The 24,289-nt window shown below is 32.3% G+C and overlaps 1 protein-coding gene and 1 pseudogene across 2 annotated transcripts; both read right to left on the reverse strand.

Annotated features, from left to right (window-relative positions):
* Positions 1-10,474: 10,474 nt before the first annotated feature.
* On the reverse strand, positions 10,475-13,418 carry LOC124831085 (uncharacterized; annotated as a pseudogene).
* A 5,241-nt stretch (positions 13,419-18,659) lies between these two features.
* LOC124831080 (65-kDa microtubule-associated protein 3-like) lies at positions 18,660-23,524 on the reverse strand. 2 transcript variants are annotated; one of them, XM_088110341.1, is made up of 13 exons: positions 23,395-23,524; positions 22,716-22,803; positions 22,386-22,583; positions 22,045-22,290; positions 21,616-21,825; positions 21,378-21,533; positions 21,078-21,237; positions 20,642-20,766; positions 20,468-20,555; positions 19,882-19,955; positions 19,647-19,721; positions 19,256-19,523; positions 18,660-19,156 (listed from the first exon to the last, which is right to left on the reverse strand). In XM_088110341.1, the coding sequence occupies exons 2-13, from the start codon at positions 22,788-22,790 to the stop codon at positions 18,747-18,749; spliced, it is 2,085 nt and encodes a 694-aa protein (XP_087966467.1). In that variant the 5' UTR covers positions 22,791-22,803; positions 23,395-23,524; the 3' UTR covers positions 18,660-18,746. The 2 variants fall into 2 exon arrangements, with proteins under 2 accessions (XP_087966467.1, XP_047160928.1); XM_047304972.2 differs by having other exon boundaries at positions 18,660-19,171.
* Positions 23,525-24,289: the final 765 nt, after the last annotated feature.

The following is a 24,289-nucleotide window of genomic DNA, read 5'->3' on the forward strand; positions in this document are numbered from 1 at the left end:
ACTTATAACACTCCTAAATCATGTTATATACTTAATTATACTTAACCAAGTGTGCCTAAACCATCATAACCTCATTCTAAAGTGTTTACTAACCAAATTGAACTTCAAAATCTACCAAACCTCAACCTCTGACCCAAATTGAATTCTACCACTTTTGGCACTGTTTTAAGTGACTTAAGAACTCTAATAAGTCTCAAATGACTTACCAAAACTATCCCAACTGACCTTTAAAGCACGTAACTCCCAAATCAAAATTTCACCACTTCACTTCCTCTAAACTAGCTCTAAACAAAGACAAATTATATCCATTCATAATCAACCAACCTTATCACAAATTTCTAACATATTATACATCCAATAACAGATCAAATCATCATACAATACATTTCAAAATCACAGCTCATCAGTCCATACTCAAACCAGTCAAATTGCACATGATACGTTTACTCTAAAAACCTAAATTTGGTTCAGTCAACACAATACACATAGACTCATCACACATACACACTAAATTACCAATTAAAACAACTACAGCTTCCCTTACCTCTAAAAGAAACTACCCAACTCTAAAAATGCTCCGCCGATTACTTGAACCGCAAGGAATACCTAGACAGACCTATGAAACACCAAATTGAAAACGGACAAAGTCCTTGGAACTCTAGACGAATCAAGAATGTATAAGAGATGCATGATCACACATGCTACAATATTCCTCTAAAACAAATTTAAGAACATAAGGGGAAAAAGGAGTCGAAACTTACTTACTCTATTAAAGAAACTGATCGGGTAGAAACGTAGACCTTGTTGCCGTAGTCGATTAGGTACCTCCTGATTGCCAAATAGATTACTCGGGAGTTAGAACTCTTAGAGAGAAGGTAAAGAACTATAGAAAAGTGGTTTATAGAGAGATGATACGTTTTAAAATAATGAAACTCGTTTATAACAAAATTATTTATAATAAAATCGTTTAATATTAAAATAATCGAGTCTCACTATTTTTAGACTGTCATCCCTTCTAAAAATACCATTTTCTGGAGTTTTACAATTTATATAAAATTATTTCAATTTAAAAATAATTGAACTAAATTGTGATAAAATAAAAATAAAAGACCTAAATTAAAAATTTTCATCTTATATTTGTATTAATAGTAATATGTGAATGTGACATTATCTCTATTATATAATAAAATCTTCGTAATAAGTGACAATTTTAAAAACAAAAGAAATAAAAAAAAATCACAAATAATCAAATTATATCATATTTTAATAATGATGACAAGATCCAAACCAATTAAAATCTAATGTTTTAATTGATATTTTGAAACACGACCGTGTTTAAACCATTTTAATTATTTGCATTTATTTTTTCTATCTTTATGGATGTGGTCGGTCTTCTTTCCACCAAAATATGCAAGTGTCTCCATTGGTTGTTTTTCTTTATATCTCTACACATCTTTTTTCACTCCCATCTTTTTTTAAATTCTAAAACTATCTTTTACATTTTAAAAGAATTTATATTTCAATTTTTTTTAATTTTTTTTAATAGATTTCAAAATTCGTTAAATTTTTTTCAAGTCATTAACAAATTCCGAAACCGTTAAAATTTAAAAAAAAATCTTTTAATAGATTTTGAAATTCTCTAAAAAAAATTTAATGAATTTTGAAATTTGTTAAAAAGATCTTTTAACAAATTTTAAAATCTGTTGAAAAAAATCTTTTAATAAATTTTGATATCTATTAAAATCGTAATCTTAAAATTATTTTTGGAATATAGAGGTACTTAGAAAAATGTGGGGTGTTTATTTATGTTTTACGTAAATAAGAGTGTTGAAGTAAAAAGAGAAAATATATGTCACTAGTGTAGTCAAGGGAAATGACAACGGTTATTTTCATTTATAAGCATCGGTTCTTCGACTGAGGCATATACAAGTGAGGTAAAAAGGGATAAACTTGTTGTCTCGGTTCTGAACCGAGTCAAAAGTGTTCGGATTTTGCCTCGGTTCACAGACAACCGAGGAAGTAGAGTGTTTTTAATTTTTTTTAATCTCAACCGAGATCACTTGTTGGTTCCTTATTTTGTTCTGTTTTTCTATGTTCTTTTGATTTCTCTTTTCCTTCTCTTTGTGCCTTACACTTCTTTCTCTATTTTTTAATCTCAAGCTTATCCTGTAATTTTATTTCATCCATGTTTTTACACAAGTGAGGGCAAAAATACTTGATCCTTTTAGGAAGAAAATTACTTTTGACAAACTCAAAGGATAATGTCCTGTTGAATATTTAACTCCATTGCATCCATTGTAATCATACATTAGTGCATCATTGCATCCACAAACATTCTGCACAAGTTGTGGTTTACATCAGTTATTTAACTTTCAAACAAGTTGCAAAGAGATCAATTGTGAAATGAACTTAGTTTATACCTGGAGCCCAACTCTGCATGATAGACCTTGTATCACCATCTACAGGAATTGGTGGCAAAGAATCTTTTGACACATACATTCTCCAGAAGCAAACCTTCTCTCAAACAAAAGAAGCTCTAGAAGCCGTGATCAGAAACCTTCGCTCAAACCATAATTTCTTTCCAGGCAAACTCCAACCGACACTAACAACCCAGATTTTCAATCCCAATCATCAACATCCACCCCAAGACCTTTCCTAGTGAGCAATCAAAAGTCATAGAGAAAACTAAGAAGCAGAACCCCAATTCAAGAGGTGAATCCAAATAGCAAACACTATCCATTTGTCATCCACCTGTAGAGAAACAGAACCAAAATCCAATGAAGAGAAACATAGATCCACTGGCTACACCCTCACCGCACCGTCGCTACGCTCTCACCGTCATCGCAACACCGTCTCTGCTCTCTCGCCGCACCGTCACACCCTCTTACCGCCATCGCAACATCGTCGAGAAAAAGGAGAATAGGAGATGAATGCGTGGTTGAAGAAGATGAGGCAGCGGAAGAAGCACACAGATCTATATACTCTAGGTTTTAGTGTTGAAGAGGAAAAGGAAAAAGCAAACCCTAGATCTGAAGGATTGTTCGGTGAAGGTTAGAGATCAGGGTTGTATGATGGTTTAATCGGTGAAATGGTCTAATTAAACGGTGGAAAACGCTGGAAACGAAGATTTAACCAATGTAAATGGCTTAAACTCAATTTCAATCAGTAAGAATGAAGGAAAGGTAAAATGGTGGATCTGACTTACGGTGAAGGTTCTGTGATTGTGGATCTGTGAAGCTGAGGACAACGAAGTTATGGCTGGTGTAGGTGAAGCGGGAGAGAATGAGGGAGACTCGCGTGCAGAGGAGAGGGAAGAGGCATTTGGGGAAAAGTTTCCTCTTTCACTACCCAAAGGCTAGGTTTTCCTAGCTTTAAGCTCCCACGGTCCAAGCCCAATAGAAAGGCTTATATGCCTCGATCCATCTGCCAACCGAGGCAGTATCTTTGCCACGTGAGGTTTATGCCTTAGTTCACTCTGCCAACTGAGGCAGTATTATCTTTAGACACATGTTGCTTAACAACCGAGACATATAGTGTTTTAAAAATTACAAGATTGCCACCGCGTTTTGATATGTTTCGGTTCCAGAAAAACCAAAGCGTAATGTGCGAGTTAAAAATACGATTTTTTACTAGTGTGTGTATGTTATGAATGCAAAGATGAAAGAACTATATTTGCTTTTGAATGCCAAAGTAAGGATGCATGAGTTTTTATTGGTAGAAGGAATGGGGTTTACGTAATTAATGATGGAAAATGTATGGAAACTAAGTGTGAGGTCCATGTGTGTGTGTGAAGACTTTTTTTATTGCATGGAGAAGAATGATGTTAGGTAACTGGAAAAGTGAATAATTTGTATTAAATAAAAGTGGGGCCATGGGTAGTTAGAATAAATTAAATTAAAAGTATGGAGAGTTGTTTACGTAAATAATTTATAACATGTGAGATTATTAGTTGTCTTTATATTATTGGATCCAGGTGGGGTCCACTTGGGTGTTGAATGGGCTTTGGAGTGTTCAAACAAATAAGGGAGGTGTAGGTAGTATATATATTTGGCCATTGTTAACTTGAGTAGACATATACTATTTTATGGGTTTGGTTGTTCTTATAGAAAATAAAAGGGGTGTGTTTAGTACATGGGTGACTATTGTTGGGTGGTTTGGTTGACTTGTCATTATTTTGATGATTACTTTATTCTTGTTTCGAGAATGTCTATCACATCGGGCTTACCGTTTGGTTGTGTGAGTATAATGTTGTTTATTTCTTGTGAAATTTGGTTTATGTTTGTGATGCCCGGTGAAGCTCTTAGAAGAGTGATGGAAGTAGCATAGGTACTTGTCCGGTGAAGCTCCCCATGAATAGAGTGCTGGGGGGGTGTATACTTGTCTGGTGAAGCCCAAAAGGGTGGTGGAAAGCATATACTTGCCAGGAAAACTCTAAGAGAGTGGTGGGAAGTGGTGGGAGATGTCATTGTGTAAGAGTGTGGTAAACTGTACTGACCCGATCAAGTTCTTTAAGAGAGTAGTGGGAGATGTCATTGTGTAAGGGTGTGGTAAAGTGTACTAGCCCGATGAAGCTCTTTAAGAGAGTGATGAGGGTTGACATTTAACCTTAAAGTTGTATGTAAGTAACCGGTAGTGATTCAATATATATGGTGAATGGTTTCAATAAATTAGGTATGAGTTGGCGAGTAACCGACTGAGTTTGGGTGTGATTTGGTTACTTTGATGAAACAATTGTATGATTATATGTAGATGACTTTGATTTATGATAGTGTAGTTGTTAATGAATTGTTTTGATGACTTGTTTCTATTGGCTCACCCTTGTATGTTGTGGTTGTGGTTTCCACTTGAGATGATCGTATTTTTACAGGAGTAGATGTTGTTATAGGTATAACTAAAGCAAAGTTGAGCGACGAGATACGCGGGAGAACTATGGGATTTAAATTTCAACATTAATAGTTTTGTAATGAAATTTTATGAACACTTTATAGTTACATTTGATTTATGAAGTTTTTTAAATTCAGTTAAAATAAATAGAAGTTTTTATACAGTCTGTATTCCGCAATGGTATCAGAGTTAAGTTTTCAAAAGCTTTTGTAAACCTGTGGCATCCCAGAATTGGAGTGTTACACATTGTTGCATGTGTGCATGTGTGTTTGCATATATATGCAAGTGTGCAAGCATGTGCAAATGTATGTGTGCATGTATATGCATGTATGCGTGTGTGTTTGTGCATGTGTGCATGTATGCATATAAACATGTGTTCATGTGTGCATGTATGAATGTATACATGTGTCCATGTATGCATGTGTGCATGTGTGTATGCATACATACACATTTTCAAGAAAGTAGTATAATTGTCAATGTTTTTTGGAATACTTCCTGTCAGACTTTTGTTTCTTACATCACTACAAAATAGGAGAAAGACAAGCATAAACATTTTTGCAGCTTTTATTATAAAAGACAATGATTGTATAACTTACAAATACCACAACCCAGTTAATTGACACATATATGGTGAGAGTGAACCAATCAAATTGTTCCCTCTCTAACCCCTATTAAATGGATAAGGAAGGAAGGAAAAATAAAGTCAACACTAAGTTTATGAAATAACAATTTCATTTGCAAATTGTGTATACTCACAAATACTACAAATCTTTGTTGTAGTATATAAGCCTTGGTATTTTACCACCGAGATTATTTTGAGCCAGGTCTCTAGAAAACATTTTCTAGTAGTCTAGAAAGTCAGTTAATAGAGTCTAAAATAGTGTCGAGAAGAGAGCAATGGGGAGTGAGAAATACAAGAATGACTTACAAAATCTTCAAATTAGGAATCTGAGACAAAGTTGAAGGAATTGGTCCAATGAACTGGTTGTTCTTTAAAATCCTGAGATATAATTTACTTAAAATCGAAAACCTGTCATAACCTCTTCCCAAAATAAAAAAAATTCATTTGAAAGGAAATGCCATAAAATACTCACAGATTCTCTAGTTGTTTCAACTTAGAAATAGAAAATGGGATATCTCCTCTAATTTCATTAAATGACAAGTCCCTGAAAACACGATAAATATCAAAGTTCCAAGTAAATTGTTGTGTGGTATAAATACAAAATGAATTCAGTTCAAGGGAGAAGCATACAAGTTCTTCAATGAAGAAAAGTCACCAATCTCATCTGGCATCTACCCCGATAACTTGTTCTCTCTCGAGTCACTAAATAAAAAAGAGGAAAAATGCATAAGCAAGACAATACAAATGCCTCAACTACATTACTGCACCAAAAAAAGGGCGAAGGAGAGTAACAATTACATATAGACCAAACTCTGAAGCTTCCCTATTGCAGGTGAAATTTCCCCACCAAGATTCAACCTAGAATGATTACTACAAAACAAAAAAGCGTAAGAGAAAAGAAAACTGTTATATATACAATGTACAAGGGCAAAGTAACTCACAATGCAACAACATTAAATGTGACATTGTCGCATGTTATCCCTCTCCAAGCACAATAATCAGATGATGGTAAGTATGTCCAATCATATAGAACGTTATCCACATCCCTGAATGACTTCTTTATATCCAAAGTCCAAAAATTAAACCATGAAGAACATATTTAGAAGCTTTAAACACAAGTATACACATGCATGCATAGATGCACACATGAACACATTGATACATGCAGACATGCAAACATTCATACATGCACACATACATATGCACATGCATGCCCACTAGCACACATGCATATGTGCATACATGTATACATGCATGCACACGTATGAACTTGCATGCACACATGCATACATGCACACCTGCATATATGGATACATACATACATGCACACATTCGCACGTGCAAAAAATGGCGAAGGAAAGTAACAATTACATAAAGACCAAACTTTGAAGCTTCCCTAGTGTAGGTGAAATTTCCCCACTAAGATTCAACACAGAAAGATTGCTGCAAAACATAAAAGCGTAAGAGAAAAAAAAACTAGTATATACGATGTACAAGGGAAAAGTAACTCATAGTGCAACAACATTAAATGTGACATTGTCGCATGTTATCCCTCTCCAGGCATAATAATCAGATGATGGTGAGTCCAATCATATAGAACATTATCCACATCCCTGAATAACTTCTTTATCTCCGATAGTGTTGTTCCTGCAATAGAAATATTCAGTCCAAAAATTAAATCATAAAGAACATATTTAGAAGCTTTAAACACATGCAAGCACACATCCACACGAGCACACATGAACACATTGATACATGCAGACATGCATACATGCATACATGTATACATGCATAGATGCACACATACATATGCACATGCATGCCCGCAAGCATACATGCATGCACACATGCATACGTGCATACATGAATGCACACATATGAACTTGCATGCACACATGCATATATATGTAAGCACACATGCATACATGCACACATGCATACATGCACACATGCATATATGAATACATACATACATGCACACATTCGCACGTGCAAAAAATGGGTGAAGGAGAGTAACAATTACATAGAGACCAAACTTTGAAGGTTCTCTATTGGAGGTGAAATTTCCCCACTAAGATTCAACCCAGAAAGATTGCTGCAAAACATAAAAGCGTAAGAGAAAAGAAAACTAGTATATACGATGTACTAGGGCAAAGTAACTCACAGTGCAATAACATTAAATGTGACATTGTCACATGTTATCCCTCTCCGTTGACAAAAAGCATATACGCTGACGTTTAAAAATAAATGGACCAATTGAAAACAACAGAGGAAGTGTCATGCTTGACTGCAAAGAGAGAAAGAAAATAAAAACTTATTTTTCCGACATCCTTCACCAAGAAAATGAAACGAGAGAGAAAAACACACGAAGGGTACTAGGATTTCTAGCAATAGGACTCCAAGTCATACACCTCTCTATTAAGAACCACATAGCCACAACAACTTTCAACATTGTTAAGCTCTCATTCTCCTTCCCGACAAAAACTGGCAGCAATAACCATGCCAAAGAATCCAAACACACGCAAACAAAAACTTGAAACTGGAAACAACACTCACCATCATCAGATTCCACAGAGTTAACACTCAAGCAAAATAAAAAAGGCAAAAATGAGGACCCTAAATCGAAATGCCATGGCCACAACTGCAGGACTTCAACTTTTTCTACATCTTCTAATTAATAAGCTAGTATAAATAATATGAATAAAATGTGTCATTTTCAATGAGTAATGCAATCCATTTGAGATGATAGGGACAACTTTCTCTTTCTGGTTTTTTCTTTTTTGCCAGTCTCATAGGCATTGGATTCAAGTTCATGATATTATGTATTTTTTTTCTCCCTTCAATTTATTTATTTTTCCTATTTATCTCAACCCCCCGTCTCCCTCTCTGTCTCGTATAGTCTAATTTATTTATCTCATTTGTTTGGTAGTTATGCATCCTCATATTAATTATTTATTATTTAACACTGTCTCTATGATTGCTCAAAGGAATTCTCTAGTGCTTTGTTTTGATCAAATTTTGAAGTTAACTGAAAAATGAAAGTATATAATAATGAGGTAAAGGTTGAAAGATAATGTGACAAAATTTAGTACATGTCTCTATCAAGCAATTATCTGAATAGTGACATTCAACTGTTAAAAAAACACTCTTGTTCTTGTTTCTTGTTAATTTGTGGTTCTTGTTTGGGTGTTTCACCCTGCACCTTTCAACTGTTTCACTATGTACCTCCAAACTTAAAAAAATTGACAATTTCACCCCTAATTAAAAATACATTTAATTTGTAAAAATTTGAAAAGAATATGGTCAAAGATTCTTAAACAGTTTCAGTTAAGGTATTTGACCTACACCTCCAACTTTTTGAAAAATTCAATTTTTAACTTTAATAAATATATATATTTTTTTAATTTTTTCTCCTGCATCCCTTTAACAGTATACTTTTTGACAGATTTTAAAATCTCATTCATAATTTTTTTTAAATTTTATTTTTAGGTTTAAAATTTAATAATAATCTAATTTAATTAAAAATTTTAATATTATTTAATATATGTTTTTATCTTGATAATTATTAAAATATAATTTCTATTATTATAATAGTTATATTTAGAAAAATAAAAGTAATTTAAATAAAAGTACTAACAATAAAAAGAATAAAAAAATAATAGTATAAAATTTGATTTAATATATTTAAATATATTAAATTATATTAAACTATTAAATTAAATTAAATAATTACTAAAATTTAAATAAATAAAAATGAAAAAAAAATTGGTTATTAGAATACCAAATCTGTTAACATATTAGTCAATTTAGATAGATAAACCTTTTTTTCAAATTTTGTTTTTTATTTAAAATATAATAATTATTTAAATTAATTTAATATATTTAAATAGAATTCAATATTTTTAACTTTTATTATTAATACTTTTATTTTAATTATTTTAATTTTAAATTTTTTAATGAAACTATTCTAAAAATATAAATCATATTTTAATAATTATTAAAATATAAAAGTACTATAACTAATATTAAAATTAAATAATTACTAAAATTGATATAAAAAATAAAATTTAAAAAAATAACTTTATCGATAAAGAAAATTTTTAACCTCGGATTTTGATATCCGAAAGTTTTTCAAAATTTAGTTTCTTATTTAAAATTTAATAATTAGTTTATTTAATTTAATATTTTCATGTATTTTAATATATTAAAACAAATTTTATATCAATAATATTTTTTATATTATTACTATTTTTTTTAATTATTTTAATTTTATTTTTTTATATAAATATTATTATAATGTGAATTATTTTTTAAGTTCTTATTAAAATATATTAAATAATATTAGAATTTTAATTAAATTAAATAATTATAATTTTAAATAAAAAAATTAGAAAAAATTGTTTATTGGGTATTGAAATCCGTTCATATGATATCTTGCGAAAGTTTTTTAAAATTTTGTTTTTTATTTAAATACTAATAACTATTTAATTTAATTTAATATTTTAATGTAATTTAATATATTTAAATATATTAAATAAAATTTTGTATTATTTTTTCTATTTTTATTTTCATTATTATTTTTATTTTAATTATTTTAATTATTTTAATTATTTCTTTTAATATAACTATTATAATAATAAAAATTATATTTTAACAATTATTAACATAAAAACTTACATCAAATAATATAAAAATTTTAAATTAAATTATATTATTATTAAGGTTTAAGCCCTCGGTTCGTCTCGTATGGTGAAGAATTTCAAGTGGGTCCTCGTTTTTTTAAACTGTCAAAATTGGATTCATATACTTAGAAAATTGAGCTAATTTTGTCCTCTCCGTTAAGTTTTGATAGACGACGTTAAAATTTGCTGACGTGGTGCACACTTAATCTGCTGATACGTCTTATATTACGTGAAATTTGTTATTTAAGTTAACAATTTTTGACATGACACAAAATTGAATTAATAATCATAAAGGGGATTCATCCACACCAGGTGCAAGGGATGTTGGATTGATTCTCCCTACACCTCCCTAACGTCATCCTGCACCTCCCAATTTTATTTTAATTCTAATTGTACCCTTACCCCCCCTAAGTCTACATCTCTCAGAGTCAGAAGCTTTGTTTTGTAAAATATTGACCCACTAAAATAAATTTGAACATTTCTTCCGCATCTCACCCCAAACCCTACACCCCTTGATTATTTATTCTTTCTCCCTCTGGTTGTCTTCCCCTCCTCACCTCCTCCCTTTTTTTTTACCATTTTTGAACGTGTTGCGGTATTCCTTCCCCTCCTCGCTCCTTGTATGATCGAATATATGTTAGTATGGTTGATTTGCATATTTTTTCGTTGCTTGATATGTGCTAGGCGTTGGAAGTAGGCGAGATGCAGGGTAACCCGCAAATGGAACTGCGGTTAACGGTCGCCGCATTACGAAGTGCAGATTTGGTGGCGTCGCAGTTGGATCTGCAGCTGATGGCAACCGCAGGTGGATCTGCGGTTGGTTCTCGGGGGTGCATGGCCGACGCATTTGGAAGTGCGGTTCTGGTCCTGGGTTGTCCACAGTTCGATATGCGGCTAAGGCGAACCACAATTCGATCTGTGGTTGTATGTATGTTGTCGCACTTTGCACTGGGTGTGTTATTTGTTTGTTGAGTTAGTATATTTTTTTTAAACAAATTTTTAGTTGTGTTTGTTAGTTGAGTTAGTTTTAATTGTTAGGTTTAATATATTTTCAGATTATATTTTTAATTACTTTTTGTTTGTTAATATTTTTGAAATTGTTTATTTTTGAAATTTTTAAATTTTTAAATTTTTAAACTTTTATATACTATTATGTATGCAATTTTATTCAATTTTAAATTTATATTAAATAATTTATTCAATGAAATAATTATTATTATCCGTAAATTTTATTTTCGTACGTATTTTTTTTATTATTTATAATTATTTAATTATTATTTAAATAATTTTATTGTTATTTTATTTATTTATTTATTATTATTTTTAGTTAACAAAGTATAGAACTTAAAAAGATTTAGTAAAAAATCTCACTTGCATCAACGGACAACAATGGAAGGAAAGCACAACCATTCATTATATCACTCAAATATCACTCTCAGTTACGAAACATAACTATTCAGACAACAATGGAAGAAAACAAAAAAGAAAATTATACATAGAACATCAGGATTTAGTAAAAATTAGAAGATGAAAATAATCTTTGTACCCAACATCCTCCCTTCAAACAAATGGTTATGGTTCTTCTACCTTCCATATGGAGGAAGGTTTTTTTTTTCCGGTCACCAGATCTGAACCATGGGCTCTGATACCAGATGTTGTGTGAGTTTAATATACACACATATCCAAATGTCACTCCATTAGTAAGATATTGTCCGCTTTGGGCTAAGCCTTCACGGATTTGCTTTTGGTACCGCTCCAAAAGACCTCTTACTAAGGGATGTATCTTATGTGTATATAAACCCATGTGTATTTCATATTTTATCAGATGTGGGACTTTGTTTGTACCCAACAAAAACCAACCGCTGTTCGAAGTGCGCCTACACTAAACCGTAGTTCAAAGTGCGGTTACGATGTTTAAATATTTAACTAACCTCTAGAAGACCTTCTTGTGACCAACTTCTTCCTCCTCGTCCAATATCTACAATACCAATAGCACCACCAACACACAACACAACCACTACACTTTAAAACCTCAAAACTCTCAACCCAACAAATAATGAAATAGTGAAAAAAATGCTACTGTGCAAATGAAAAAACTGCGAGAAGGAAAGGGGGTGCATGTATACTACTAGGGTTTATACAATGAGCAGAAAAGTTGGTGGTTAGGAATATGGTTAGTAGTTAGGACATCATTATTTCCTCATTATTTCTATTTTGACTTTAATTAATGAATGATAGATACGTTAAATTGGAGGTGCAGGATGAGGTTAGGGAGGTGCAGGGAGAATGACTCTGGGATATTGTCTTAACATAACTATAACCATTATTAGCTTTCTTCTCATATTCCAAATAAAATGGATTGAGAGTCTTCCTCAAATCCTCCAAATCATACTTTTGTAACCCATCCCCATCTCTGAGAGACATAGGGGCCGATGTAGCACCAACAATAGGCGTATAAAGCACCTCCACAGTTCCATACTCTTTCGGCCTAGAATCCATCATTTTACCATGAAACTTAGTGTTACCACGATTGATCTCTTTTGTGGCAGCTTTAATTCTTACAACCATCTCCTCCTCAGTCATGGGAACCTCACCCCGATCAGCGGGATGATACATCAACAAATTATTGGTAGTGTAATTCCACCCTTTAATACAACCATCTTCACATCCTCAGTTCCCTTCACATCCTCGTTCAAATACCCAAACTTCTCTTTCCTCTTCCTATTCACTTTCTCTAAAATCTTGGAAAAGCTATGATTGTCCTCACTGATATACCTCCTAAGAAATTGATCGAGACCAAGTGAAGTATCAACTCAACCGTCATTATTCTCCCCCTCTTTAACCTCTAGGATTAAACCAGGCGTTTGTGGGGGCTTTCTGTCAAATTCATCCAAAGGTGTGAAATTTCTAACGAGGGTGGAACCGGGGTGTGTGGGAGGCGATTCTAGAAGTATCGTTGGGATTGGTTACCTTTGATGCACCAATGCGACGCTCGAGGATCTTCAATTGAGCCTCGCGAATGGCGACGAGGTCACCGATTTTTATGGCTTTGAGCCAGTCGAGGCGGTCGCGGAGCTTCGAGATGTCGGGGAAGTACTCGCGCTCGATGATCTTCTATAACGCCTCCCGTAAGTGTCCTCGTCCAGAACCCTAGAGTTCTTCGCACTCGACACCAACAACGATGTTGAATCATTAGGGTTTTGCACTGACACCTAAGAAATTCTTAACATTACTAATTTAATTTTGTGCCACGTAAAAAATGTTTAATTTAAATAACAAATTCCACGGTAATATAAAACGTATACATTAGCAGCAAATTAAGTGTGCATCACGTCATCATCTCTCAACGTTGTCTGTCAAAAGTTAACGGAAAGGACAAAATTGGCTCAACTTTATAAGTATATGGACCAAATTTTGACAGTTTAAAAAATGATGACCTACTTGAGATTCTCCAACAAATACAAGGACGATCCGATGATTTAAACCTATTAATTTTAAGTCTAAAAAATAAAATTTTAAAAACTATGAATGAGATTTAGAAATCCACATATTTTAAAATCCTGTTAAAGGGTGCAGTGTTAAAGTGGTACTTTAATAAAAATGAGAAAAAAATTAAATAAAATATGTTTTTTAAGATTAAAAGTTGAATTTTTTTTAAACGTTGAAGGTACAGATGGAAACACTCTTAATTGAAATCCAGTTTCTTTTTAATTTTTTACAAATTAAATACATTTTTAATTAAGGGAGAAATTGACATTTTCTTAAATTTTGAAGGTGTATGATGAAAGGGTTGGAGGTGGAGGGTGAAAGAACACAAAAAATGTGTAGAGGTGCGATGAAAAACAATAGCCTCTATTTTATAATGCATTTTATTTGGAAACCAGTGTAGGCTATTTCTTCTTGCAAGTCATAGTTTCATTCTCCACCTCCATCCGAAGTTTAAAAGACAAAATTACCTTTAGTAGCTACCATTTCCTCGTTGTTACTGTTTAGTTTCTTCAACAAAATGTTTTATAAATACAGGTAATTAAGTCTTATAATATGTTTTATTAACTTATTACAGTGGTTACTCATTTCATAATTTATTTTTTCTACTGTTTTCTTGTAGTTTGTTGTCATAGTTTTTTTAAATCTTTTTATAGGGTATTTGAACATAAAACTTTAGAAAGAGAATTTGTTTTTATGAAAAGTTTAAAATATTTTATAATAAAATGTTGTTTGTATACAAACTTAAAAAGTATATTATAATTTCTATAAATATTTGAATTATTCAAAATAGGAAATTTTAAATTCAACTTAAACAAATTAGAATTTGAAATGCTTCATTTCAAAATACAAAATAAAAATCTCAATTAAAGAAGAGGTTTGTTAATGTGAATTGAAATTTTTTTAACAAAATTTGATAAAAACATAATAATATAAAAAACATCATGAATATTAATATTTTTTAATTATTAAAAAACATTTAGTTTTTTTTGTAATTAAATTTTATAAAAACAAAAAAAATAATAAATTTGAATAATTATCTTATTTAGATACAACAAATTAAAAATAAACAATTTAAACTAAAACCAATTTAAATTCAATATTAAAAATAACCAATATATAAAATTGGGTATCCAATTACAATACTAATTATTTGTGTGTAGAAAAATAAAATTCTTATTATCGAATAACATTTGCTATCATACTCTCTTTGCCTTTTAGTTTTCTGATGAAATAGTGTTTTGCAACATTGATTGTTAACTGAACCATCTCCTATCTTTTAGTTCTAATAATATCTGGCACGTGAAAACTTTAAATAATAACTCATGTTTTGTCCGTGAGAACTTTTTCTTTGTCATGTATCTCTTTTCATTAACCTTTCTTTTAATTATAAGTATTTTTCAAATGTGCTTAACCTACTAAACATATCATTATTTGCATATAAATTGTCATTTTCAAACAAGTGATGCAAAGCTTTTGACTTTCTGACTGGACTACAAATTTTAGTATTTATATTAATTAAATTTTTACAACAATCAGATTATCTTAATTTGATAGGTAAAATCTAACGTCCCAAAATATATAGTATAAACTATATAATATAGAGTCATCACATACATGATAAGATAGTACAGTTATCCGATCATAATATAAAGTATTATCCATACAGTTATTCAGAATAACTATAGAATTTAAAACTTTATATACAATCGATCTATTTCAAGACTATCTACAATACTACACTACGACTAACTAAACGGCTGGATTCTCTTCATCAAGCGTCTGCTCCACGGAGATCTCATTTCCCTCTGCTCACACCCACAGGATGATCATTGCAAAGAAAAACACTACACGTACAATATACAAACACAAGCATAAGGGTAAGCTAGATATAAAAGCATTCATATAATTACAGGACATAGATTATATACATGCTAACTTAGGCAAGATAAAATAGTTCAGACATCCTAACATGTTAAGACCTGTAACAGACCGTCCGGACTTAAAATGAATACCGAGCTATGGCGGGTTGTGCACTTGTGGTGACATCTACTGCTTTGCAAAGTCATTGCCATGGGTTTCACCCTACCACACATACAAGGTTAGTCTATTCCGTGCAATATACCTCCAAGTAGCGTCTACACTAGGACCTCCGACTACTCTCACCACATGAATCAATCCTTTTTATGTGAGAACGAAAGTTCATTAGAGTGTTAGGATAACCCCCAATACTAAGCTTCCTGTATTCATTCCTAAACACACTTACATCTCACCGAGAGATTCCACTTTGAAACTCACTTATACCACATTGAAATCATACTTTCATTCACTTTGAATTCCAATTCATACCTTTTATACTCATATAATTCAATACACATTCATACATAGCATTCAATGATTTAAACCATCATTCAAACCACTCATGAACCAATAAGGAAAGAGTAAACTAGACCTGAACCATTCGCTCTGCGCACCCTCTCGCATAGCGAGTCCAGAGGTTTCTCGCTCAACGACTCAACTCGCTATGCGAATCCTCAAACAGAGACCCACCCCTCATAACCCTTCGCACAACGATTTAATTCGTTGTGCTAATAAACCCTTTAATTTCATCAGACCCTTACCCCTCGCATAGCGCCCCAAATCGCTATGCGAGAGTCCCCAAACAATGGCTTAGACTTCCTAAACTATCGTTGTGCACCCATTTTCGCTATTCGAATAAATCTAACATTTATCCCAGACCAACATCAGGCGCTCAGTGCCTAGATTCGTTATGCGAATCACTAAGCAGAGGGAAACCCTCTCCAATCATTCGCACAACGCACCAGTTCGTTGTGCGAATACCCAAACAGAGAGCATCTCGCTATGGCGACTCGCTGTGTGAATCTATTCACTCAGTGAGTTTGCATAATCTGCAGAATGAAAATATGCAGAATTATGCAACTCAAACCCCAATTACCAATTCTATTTATTTTTCCCAACTTCTAACACTCTTAGATTGTGTTATATATCTAATGAGACTTGACTAAGTGATTCTAAAAATTCATAACATCAATCCAAAGTGCTTATGAACCAATTACTAGTCTAGAACCTCAAATTTATCAACTTAAGGACCTAAATTATAATCTACCACTTTGAACATGTTTTTGACCAACTAAAGACCTCAACTCAGTCCTATTTGACTTACCAAAGCTCTCTCAACAGACCAAAAACACACCAAACCCCTAATGCTCATTTTCACTACTCCACTTCCTTCTAAATGACCTAAAATCAAAAGTAATTTCTTCCTACTCATCACCAAACATTCCTATAACAGATTTCTAACATTATAAACACCCAATAACAAAGGTAATGTCATCCAATGTAGGTTCACAATCTCAAATCATCATTCCATACACAAAACCATCCATTTTTCATCGTAGTTACCTACTCTACAACATGATCTCACATAGAAAAATTTAGAATTTATATTCTCAACCACAAACACAATTCAAATTACAATTAAAGGCATTACTAGCTTCCCTTACCTTGAATAAGTTTGGACAACTCTACCGAACCCCGACCGCTTGCTTGCACCGCAAGGAATTTCTAGAAATGCCTACAAATCATCGATTGGTGATTGAAAAATAACCTTAGAACTTAAATTAAGCTAGAATTTGGAAGAAAGGAACCATTGATCCATGCAAACAGAACCAATTTGTAAGATCAAGAACCCTAGACGCGCAAGAAAGGGGTAACCACTTACCCGCTCGATTCGCCCAAATGATCGGTCAGATGTGTAACCCTTGACATCGTGATTGTCTGGGTATCTCCTGATTGTCAAACCGACAGCCCAAAAGTGAGAGATGGTAGAGAGAAGTCAGAGGAACGGAAGGAAACATTGTTTTAAAGAGATAGAGTGTATTTAGATAATGAACCGAGCTTTAGAAAATTCTATTTATATTATAAGATTATTTAAAAATAAAAATGCTCGACACATTATTTTAATACACCTATCTACTCTAATACTCTATTTTCTAGGTTCTTACATAAAAGTTGTTAATTTAAATATATAAATAAACTACATTACACTATCAAAATTGTAATCATTTACAAAACCTATTATTATTATTATTATTATTATTATTATTATTATTATTATTATTATTATAATTATTATTTGTATTTAATTATTTTTTCTAACATTTACAAATAAAAAAACTTCAAAATAAATCTAATAATTATATTGTCATAATATATTTAAAATGTTGGTTTAGAAGTAATTTTAAAAATATTTATAAAAATGTGAATTTTAATAAAAATATTAATATAATATTTATATAAAAATTAAATTTAATCTTAATAGACATAAATAAACTTATTTTATTTTGAAAAGAAATTAAAATTAAATTGAATTAAAATAATAAATATAGAAACTGAATTAAATATAATTATTACTGTCTCATGCTACATTAATACATGAACAAATTCTTTTAATAAAAATTAAGAAAATTATGAATGCAATATTCACGTTCGGTTTACTATTTAAATTTTTTTGGAATATTCACCAAATTTAAACTTTTTAAAAAATTCAAAATCATGTTAAGCAAAAAATAAATTAAAATGAACTTTTATTTTTATAAAATTCTCAAACTATACATTTATTTACTGTTTTCTTTGAGGCTGAAAAGTTAGCCCGAATTTCAATTCAGTATTTAAAATGCCAAATTTTAATATAACTTCTTTTCATTTTTGATAGTTTGAAAAAGAAAAGAGGAGAATTCAGTATCACGATTCACAATTCCAAATTCTCAAAAGTTAAAGAATATTTTTATATAATTTAAAAAAAATTAATATAAAAAATGGAATAAACTAAAGTAGTAGACATCTTATAAATTTTCCTATAAAAAGATGGTCAAACGTGGTTGGTATTATTTTGATACCATTTACTATTTGACTTTAGACACAGAAAACACACTTGTGCTGTCTGAATGAAGCACAATGAAAAGTTCAGAAAAGAAGTTCAGAATGTTGTTATTGCAATATGCAAAGCAGAAAATTGGTCAGCAAACAAACCAAAATGTGTTGGTTGTGAATCATTGAGCATAGGTTTTAGGGAGCATAAAACCAGCTCTCAACTCTTCAAATGAGTATTCAAATGATAGAATAGTCTTTGAAGAAGCAGTGGCACCAGAATACAGAGTGTCTGGTGTAGTGGCAGTCAACATAGGGATTGAAGTCAAAGGGGTGGTAGGCACTGGAAGAGTCATATTCTTTGGTGTCATGTTTTCTTCAGCACCAGCTACATATGCTCTGGATGGTGGAGTTCTTGCTGTCAGAATTTTACTTTTTTGCTGTGTTTCTACATTCTGTAGTTTGCTACGGTCTTGTTGAAGTTTTGATATGTTGCTTGAAGACAGGGCTGCAGGAGAAAGAGGAGAGAGAGGCTTCCTAGTCAATGATGACAGAATTTCAATGCTCTTTTCTGCACTGCTTCCAGTCTTCCCTGCATGACCATCACCTTTTAAGGGGAAATGTTAACATCTTCCAAAGAGAGAATATTTACTTGCAAAGCACAGGCACAGTTTATATATTTCTCTATTACCTGAGGACTGAATTGAATGGTAAATATTCTTGTTGCGAAGGATGGAGCCTTTGTGATTGGTAATGTTACCCTTTTTGTTAGATTGGTGAATAAGAGAGGCATGTCTTTGATCCTGAAGCATTGCTCCACCAATGGAAAATTTTCTAATACTTGGAATTCCTGTTGAACATCTAGAAGCCTTGTACCCACTTTTAGATGATGGGCTGGGTTTTGTACCGAAAAGTGTTTCATGCTCGGCCATCAGTTGTCCCTGAAGTTTCTTCCGATCCTAAAATTTATATGAAACAGAAGCTATTGAATTAGATAATGGCAGAAACAAGAGAAATGTCTATAAGAAAATTCCATAACATATATATTTAAATACTGCAATGAGTTGCTTCACGGTTCATACCCTCTGCCTTTGCCTTTCATTCTCTTTCTCCTGCCTTAAGATGCTGTAATCTTCAAGCATGGAAAGTAGCCGGCTCTATACACACATCCATGATTACAATAATTCATGAAAAAGGTATGAGAATGTGATACTTAGACATAGTTTTCCAAGAGAAAGTCTACCTTTGGCAGATTTTCTTAAAATCTAGTAGGCTAATCATAAAATTTGCATACATGATTTTGTCAAAAGTACTTACTCCATCATAAAAAAACTCTTGTCCTCTCTCTTTCTCCCATGCTTTAACTTTTAAAATTATTGCCTCTACCAAGCCTGTTTCAATAACATAAATTAAAATAAAGGGGAATATAGAGGAATTAAAATATTTAACTCCTCTTGATACATGGTACTACATTGTATTATCACTACTTGATGAAACATGAAGTTAGTAGTATACAAACAACCTAGTAGAGTTAATAGGCTGAATTCAACATGTCACATGTCAATATTTAGTCCAAAATCTAGCTTATCGTTATAACATAGTTAAGTAATTGTAGTGACTAAATCATCCACGTATTAGTTGACAATAGTTATTATGTTGAGTTGTGTTGGTTAGGTTCCATTAGTTGGAAAGTGTAAGCATAGCTCTTTTCTTCTCTTGTTACCACAATGTTTTTGTACAACACCCCTTTCTTTACTTTTAACTTATGAGGTTTGGCCACATCAAGTTCATATTACATACTACACCTATCAAAATTCTGATAGGTAAACAACCAAATTCCAGAAACCACTACAAAATGATAGTATCGTATTTGAAGAACTAATTATGATAAAGGGATACTCACCAGGAATTTTGCTTAATAAAGCACGTGCCTTCTCAGCACGTTTCAGAGCAAGATGTGCACCTCTTCCAGCATTATAACGATTGTCATCCTAAAAAGTACATCACTTACAAAGATAAAGCAAACAAAAATGGAAGAAGGAAATATTCACTACTTTCAACAGCAACACTACATCACCCTATTGTACTCCTCCAGCCAGCTTTCTTCTTGACATGCAGTCATCCACTTCTCAACCTTTTCAAGAATTTCTTTGCGGCCTAGAGCTTCTTCATTTGCCTTAGTAATTAGGTGCTGAATTTGATCTGCAAGAGTGATTATCAAAATGGAGAGGACAAATAGTGACATTCATGGAACACTTTGATAAACAATAACAAACTGGTAAATAATTAAGAAATATTAGAAGCAATCACATTAGCATATGAGAGAAAGGAAGAAATTTAAATTAATAACTATGTCATTTCAACAGACAATATTGTGACTAGCCTACGCTTTTGTTAATTCATGTGTAGCCTTAGAGGAATCAAATTAAGATTGCACATACTGTGGAATCATTATGCTATAAATGAAGAATGATATAATTAGAGAAACTGGAAAAACTTATGGAAAATCTTACCATAGTCTAAAAGCTCAAGTGACTGTTGGCTTGGAAAAACTGTTTGTGGAGTCAGATGTGTTTTCCTACATATTTCTTCTAACTCCAACTTCTTTTTCAGCAATAGTTCTTTCATTTTGGTTGATTTAAGTTCTTGAAGGCTTTCAACTTCCTTCTCAACCTGCAAGGAGAAAAAAATCATTCGGTAAATAAAGTATAAATGGTGCAAACTGCAGTACAATTGAAGCAAATTTAATGTAGCTAAATGGGAACAAGAACAGAACCCAAATTATTGTCAAAGACAAAAAAAAAAACACTCACGTATATCACGGAGTCAATTGAAAGTATTTTTGACTCAGTAAATTCAGATTCCAAAGCTGCAATTTTACTGGTCACATGGAGAAATTTCTGCTGTTCTTCCAGCGGTGTATCCATCAAATCCCACATCTCTAATAGAGCAGCTGCAAGACTTTGAAGCTGAGACAGCATGTAAAGTGAGAAATGGTACTCAAAATAAATCTGTGTTTGAAGGATGAAGGACAATAACAAGAATGATGACCTTCTGCATTCTGTGTATTTTAATCTCTCTCAAACTTTGTATTTCAGAAGTCAGATTCTTTATTGTATCGTCACTAACATCTTTTGTCAGAGATGCATTAACCATGGTGGGGCAGATATCACAAATTTTGTCCTTGACATCTAAACCAAGGACCGAGCACAATGAATTGAGAGTGTTGAGTTGGTCAGACACCTGCTTCATTCGATTGGCCTGCTCCAATTTAAAAGAAGACACGCAGATAAAGTTATTCTTTCTCATGGTAAGATTGTAAGAATAGGTTTGGAAGAAAACAAAATAGCAATCCTTCATCTAAATTTATTCAAGCATTAAGAATATGCATTGCAGCATTCGTAAACACATTATGAACAACGTGCAATTCGGTCTATCAAAAGTTTGAATGAATAAATCATCAGAAAAGACAGAAATCACCTTTTCATTTTGTAATTGAAGTAATTGCTTCTTCAATTCCTCCAGTCTTTTTAAAGACAAGTTGTTCTCATCTAGATATTCATTAACCACCTTGGAGCCGTGAAGCTCAATAGAGATATTCTTCAACTGATATAAAACCTCTGCAAACTGTTTCTTCTTTTCCGTTTTCAGCTTGCGCATCTCCTCAAGTTGTGAAACCACTTTTTCACGTGCTTTCTTCAAGCTTCCACAAGACTTTGGATCAAACTGAGGACACACAATCAAAGCTTGTCAACTGTAAAGTTTCCGAGTGGCAAAAAAATATCCAATACACTAAATTCTGGAGTTCCAACAATACTTACGTGTGGTGATTGTTCACCCAATGCTGCACATATGCCAGCAATTTCTCCCACATAATCTGTAATTTCTTGCTCAATTTGTGCTCTATACAGTTTGGCTTCATCCACTTTGCTTCTATACAAATCCAGACACTTCTGTTCTATTTCCAGTAACATTGCATCCCTTTGAGAATCAGACTCTCCAACTTCATCCCATATCATCTGAAATTCCACACACAAGTATCAAGCAAACAGAACATAAACAGTGTTAGTCCAAAGTCCTCTAGAATGAGATGTTAGGAAAAAACATGATAAGAAAGAGAGACTCTTCACAAATTAGATAAGGGACAGAACCTGTAGTTCTTTTAGCAACAAATGACATGTTGTTTCTTGTTGAGCAAACTGACTGCTTTTTCGATTGCTGAACATAGGAACAAGTATGCTGAAAGAAAGAAAAAAACAATGAAAATAATATGATTATTAGAAAATGCATAACATGTACATATATACATATGCTCACAAAAAAAAAAAAAACAAATATTGAAAATTCCCATTACATCTAAGCTTAAAGCTCTAAGGGGGATACGGAAAAAGCGATATAGAATAAAATTTTCTTTTGCGGATAGAAGAGCACAAATTAGTCGCAGGAAATTTGTTGCAAGTTGCCCAAATGTCATGTATGAAATGCATCATGCATCATGCACGCTCTCTGTTCATGTATACAGACATACACTTACACATACACAAGCACGCTCTCTGTTCATGTATACAGACATACACTTACACATACACATGCACATATACATACGCATGAACATACATTCGTACTACATACATGCTTACATGTTTATTAGTCGTTTATTGAAAAAGAGTGTTTTGTCTTATCTCTCTTATGGTAAGACAAAGAAATATTACATATAAAAAAATTTCGGAAATTTAGAAAATGCTCAAATAAAAATTGTGTCTTTTTTATACCTTTTTTTGTAGGAAACAGAAAAGAGCTTAATTGTAAAATTTGAAGAGGAAAACTGACCTTCAGGTTTAACACGAAGACGATGAATTGGGAAACTTTTTAGGGTTTCAGAAATTGGAATGCAATTTGCAGAGTTGAATTTTTGACAGTGACGAAGGGGCAAAGCTTGAGAATCAAAATTGGTTTTGAGAGGGAAACCGGAGAGTCATATCAAATGCAGTCACATTTATCGTGCACTCACTCATGCAGAGAAATATAACCGTTCGATATAGATCATCAACGGCTCATATATCAGATGCCTGTTTTAATTTCAATTTATGGTATAACATATTTACCGTTCGATCAATATACACGGCTGCGATTCACTAAACTCGTAAATGCGTAAGAAATCTAGTTGCAGGGAACAACCACAGCAAAGGGAGGAGCCGTTTTCTCGAGATTCAGAAACGAACCATATACTGACACGTCATCACGGAGACACAAATATTGATGACGTGGCAAGTGATCGTTACTTTAATCTGTGGACAACTGTAGTCTTTATTCATTTTGAATTTCAAAAAAATAAAACGTAAAAATTCTCTCTCTTTTTTTTTTCTTACAACGGTGAACTTTATATTTATTTTCATTAATCATGGTTGAATATTGTTAATTAATTCCTATTAATGATTAAATACTTAAATTTTGAATAAATGTCTGATTTCCGTTTTCTAAATATATATAAAAAGGAAACAATCAAATACTTACGGAGGTCACATTGTTGGAAAATATTTGTCTAGATTATATTTTTAAAATAAATCTATAATTTATTTTTTAAAGTTTTTAATTTACAGATTAAGGTTCCTATTGTTTTTAAGAACTTGATGGAATTAAAGTTGAATTTTAGATAGGATTATAATCGTGTAAAATTTCGACCACCAAAATAGTTTTCTATTTTTTTTTTGCAAGTATATTTTAC

The sequence above is a fragment of the Vigna umbellata genome, chromosome 3 (assembly GCF_029865625.1).
Source record: "Vigna umbellata cultivar VRB3 chromosome 3, Vumbellata_1.0, whole genome shotgun sequence".
NCBI lineage: Eukaryota > Viridiplantae > Streptophyta > Magnoliopsida > Fabales > Fabaceae > Vigna > Vigna umbellata.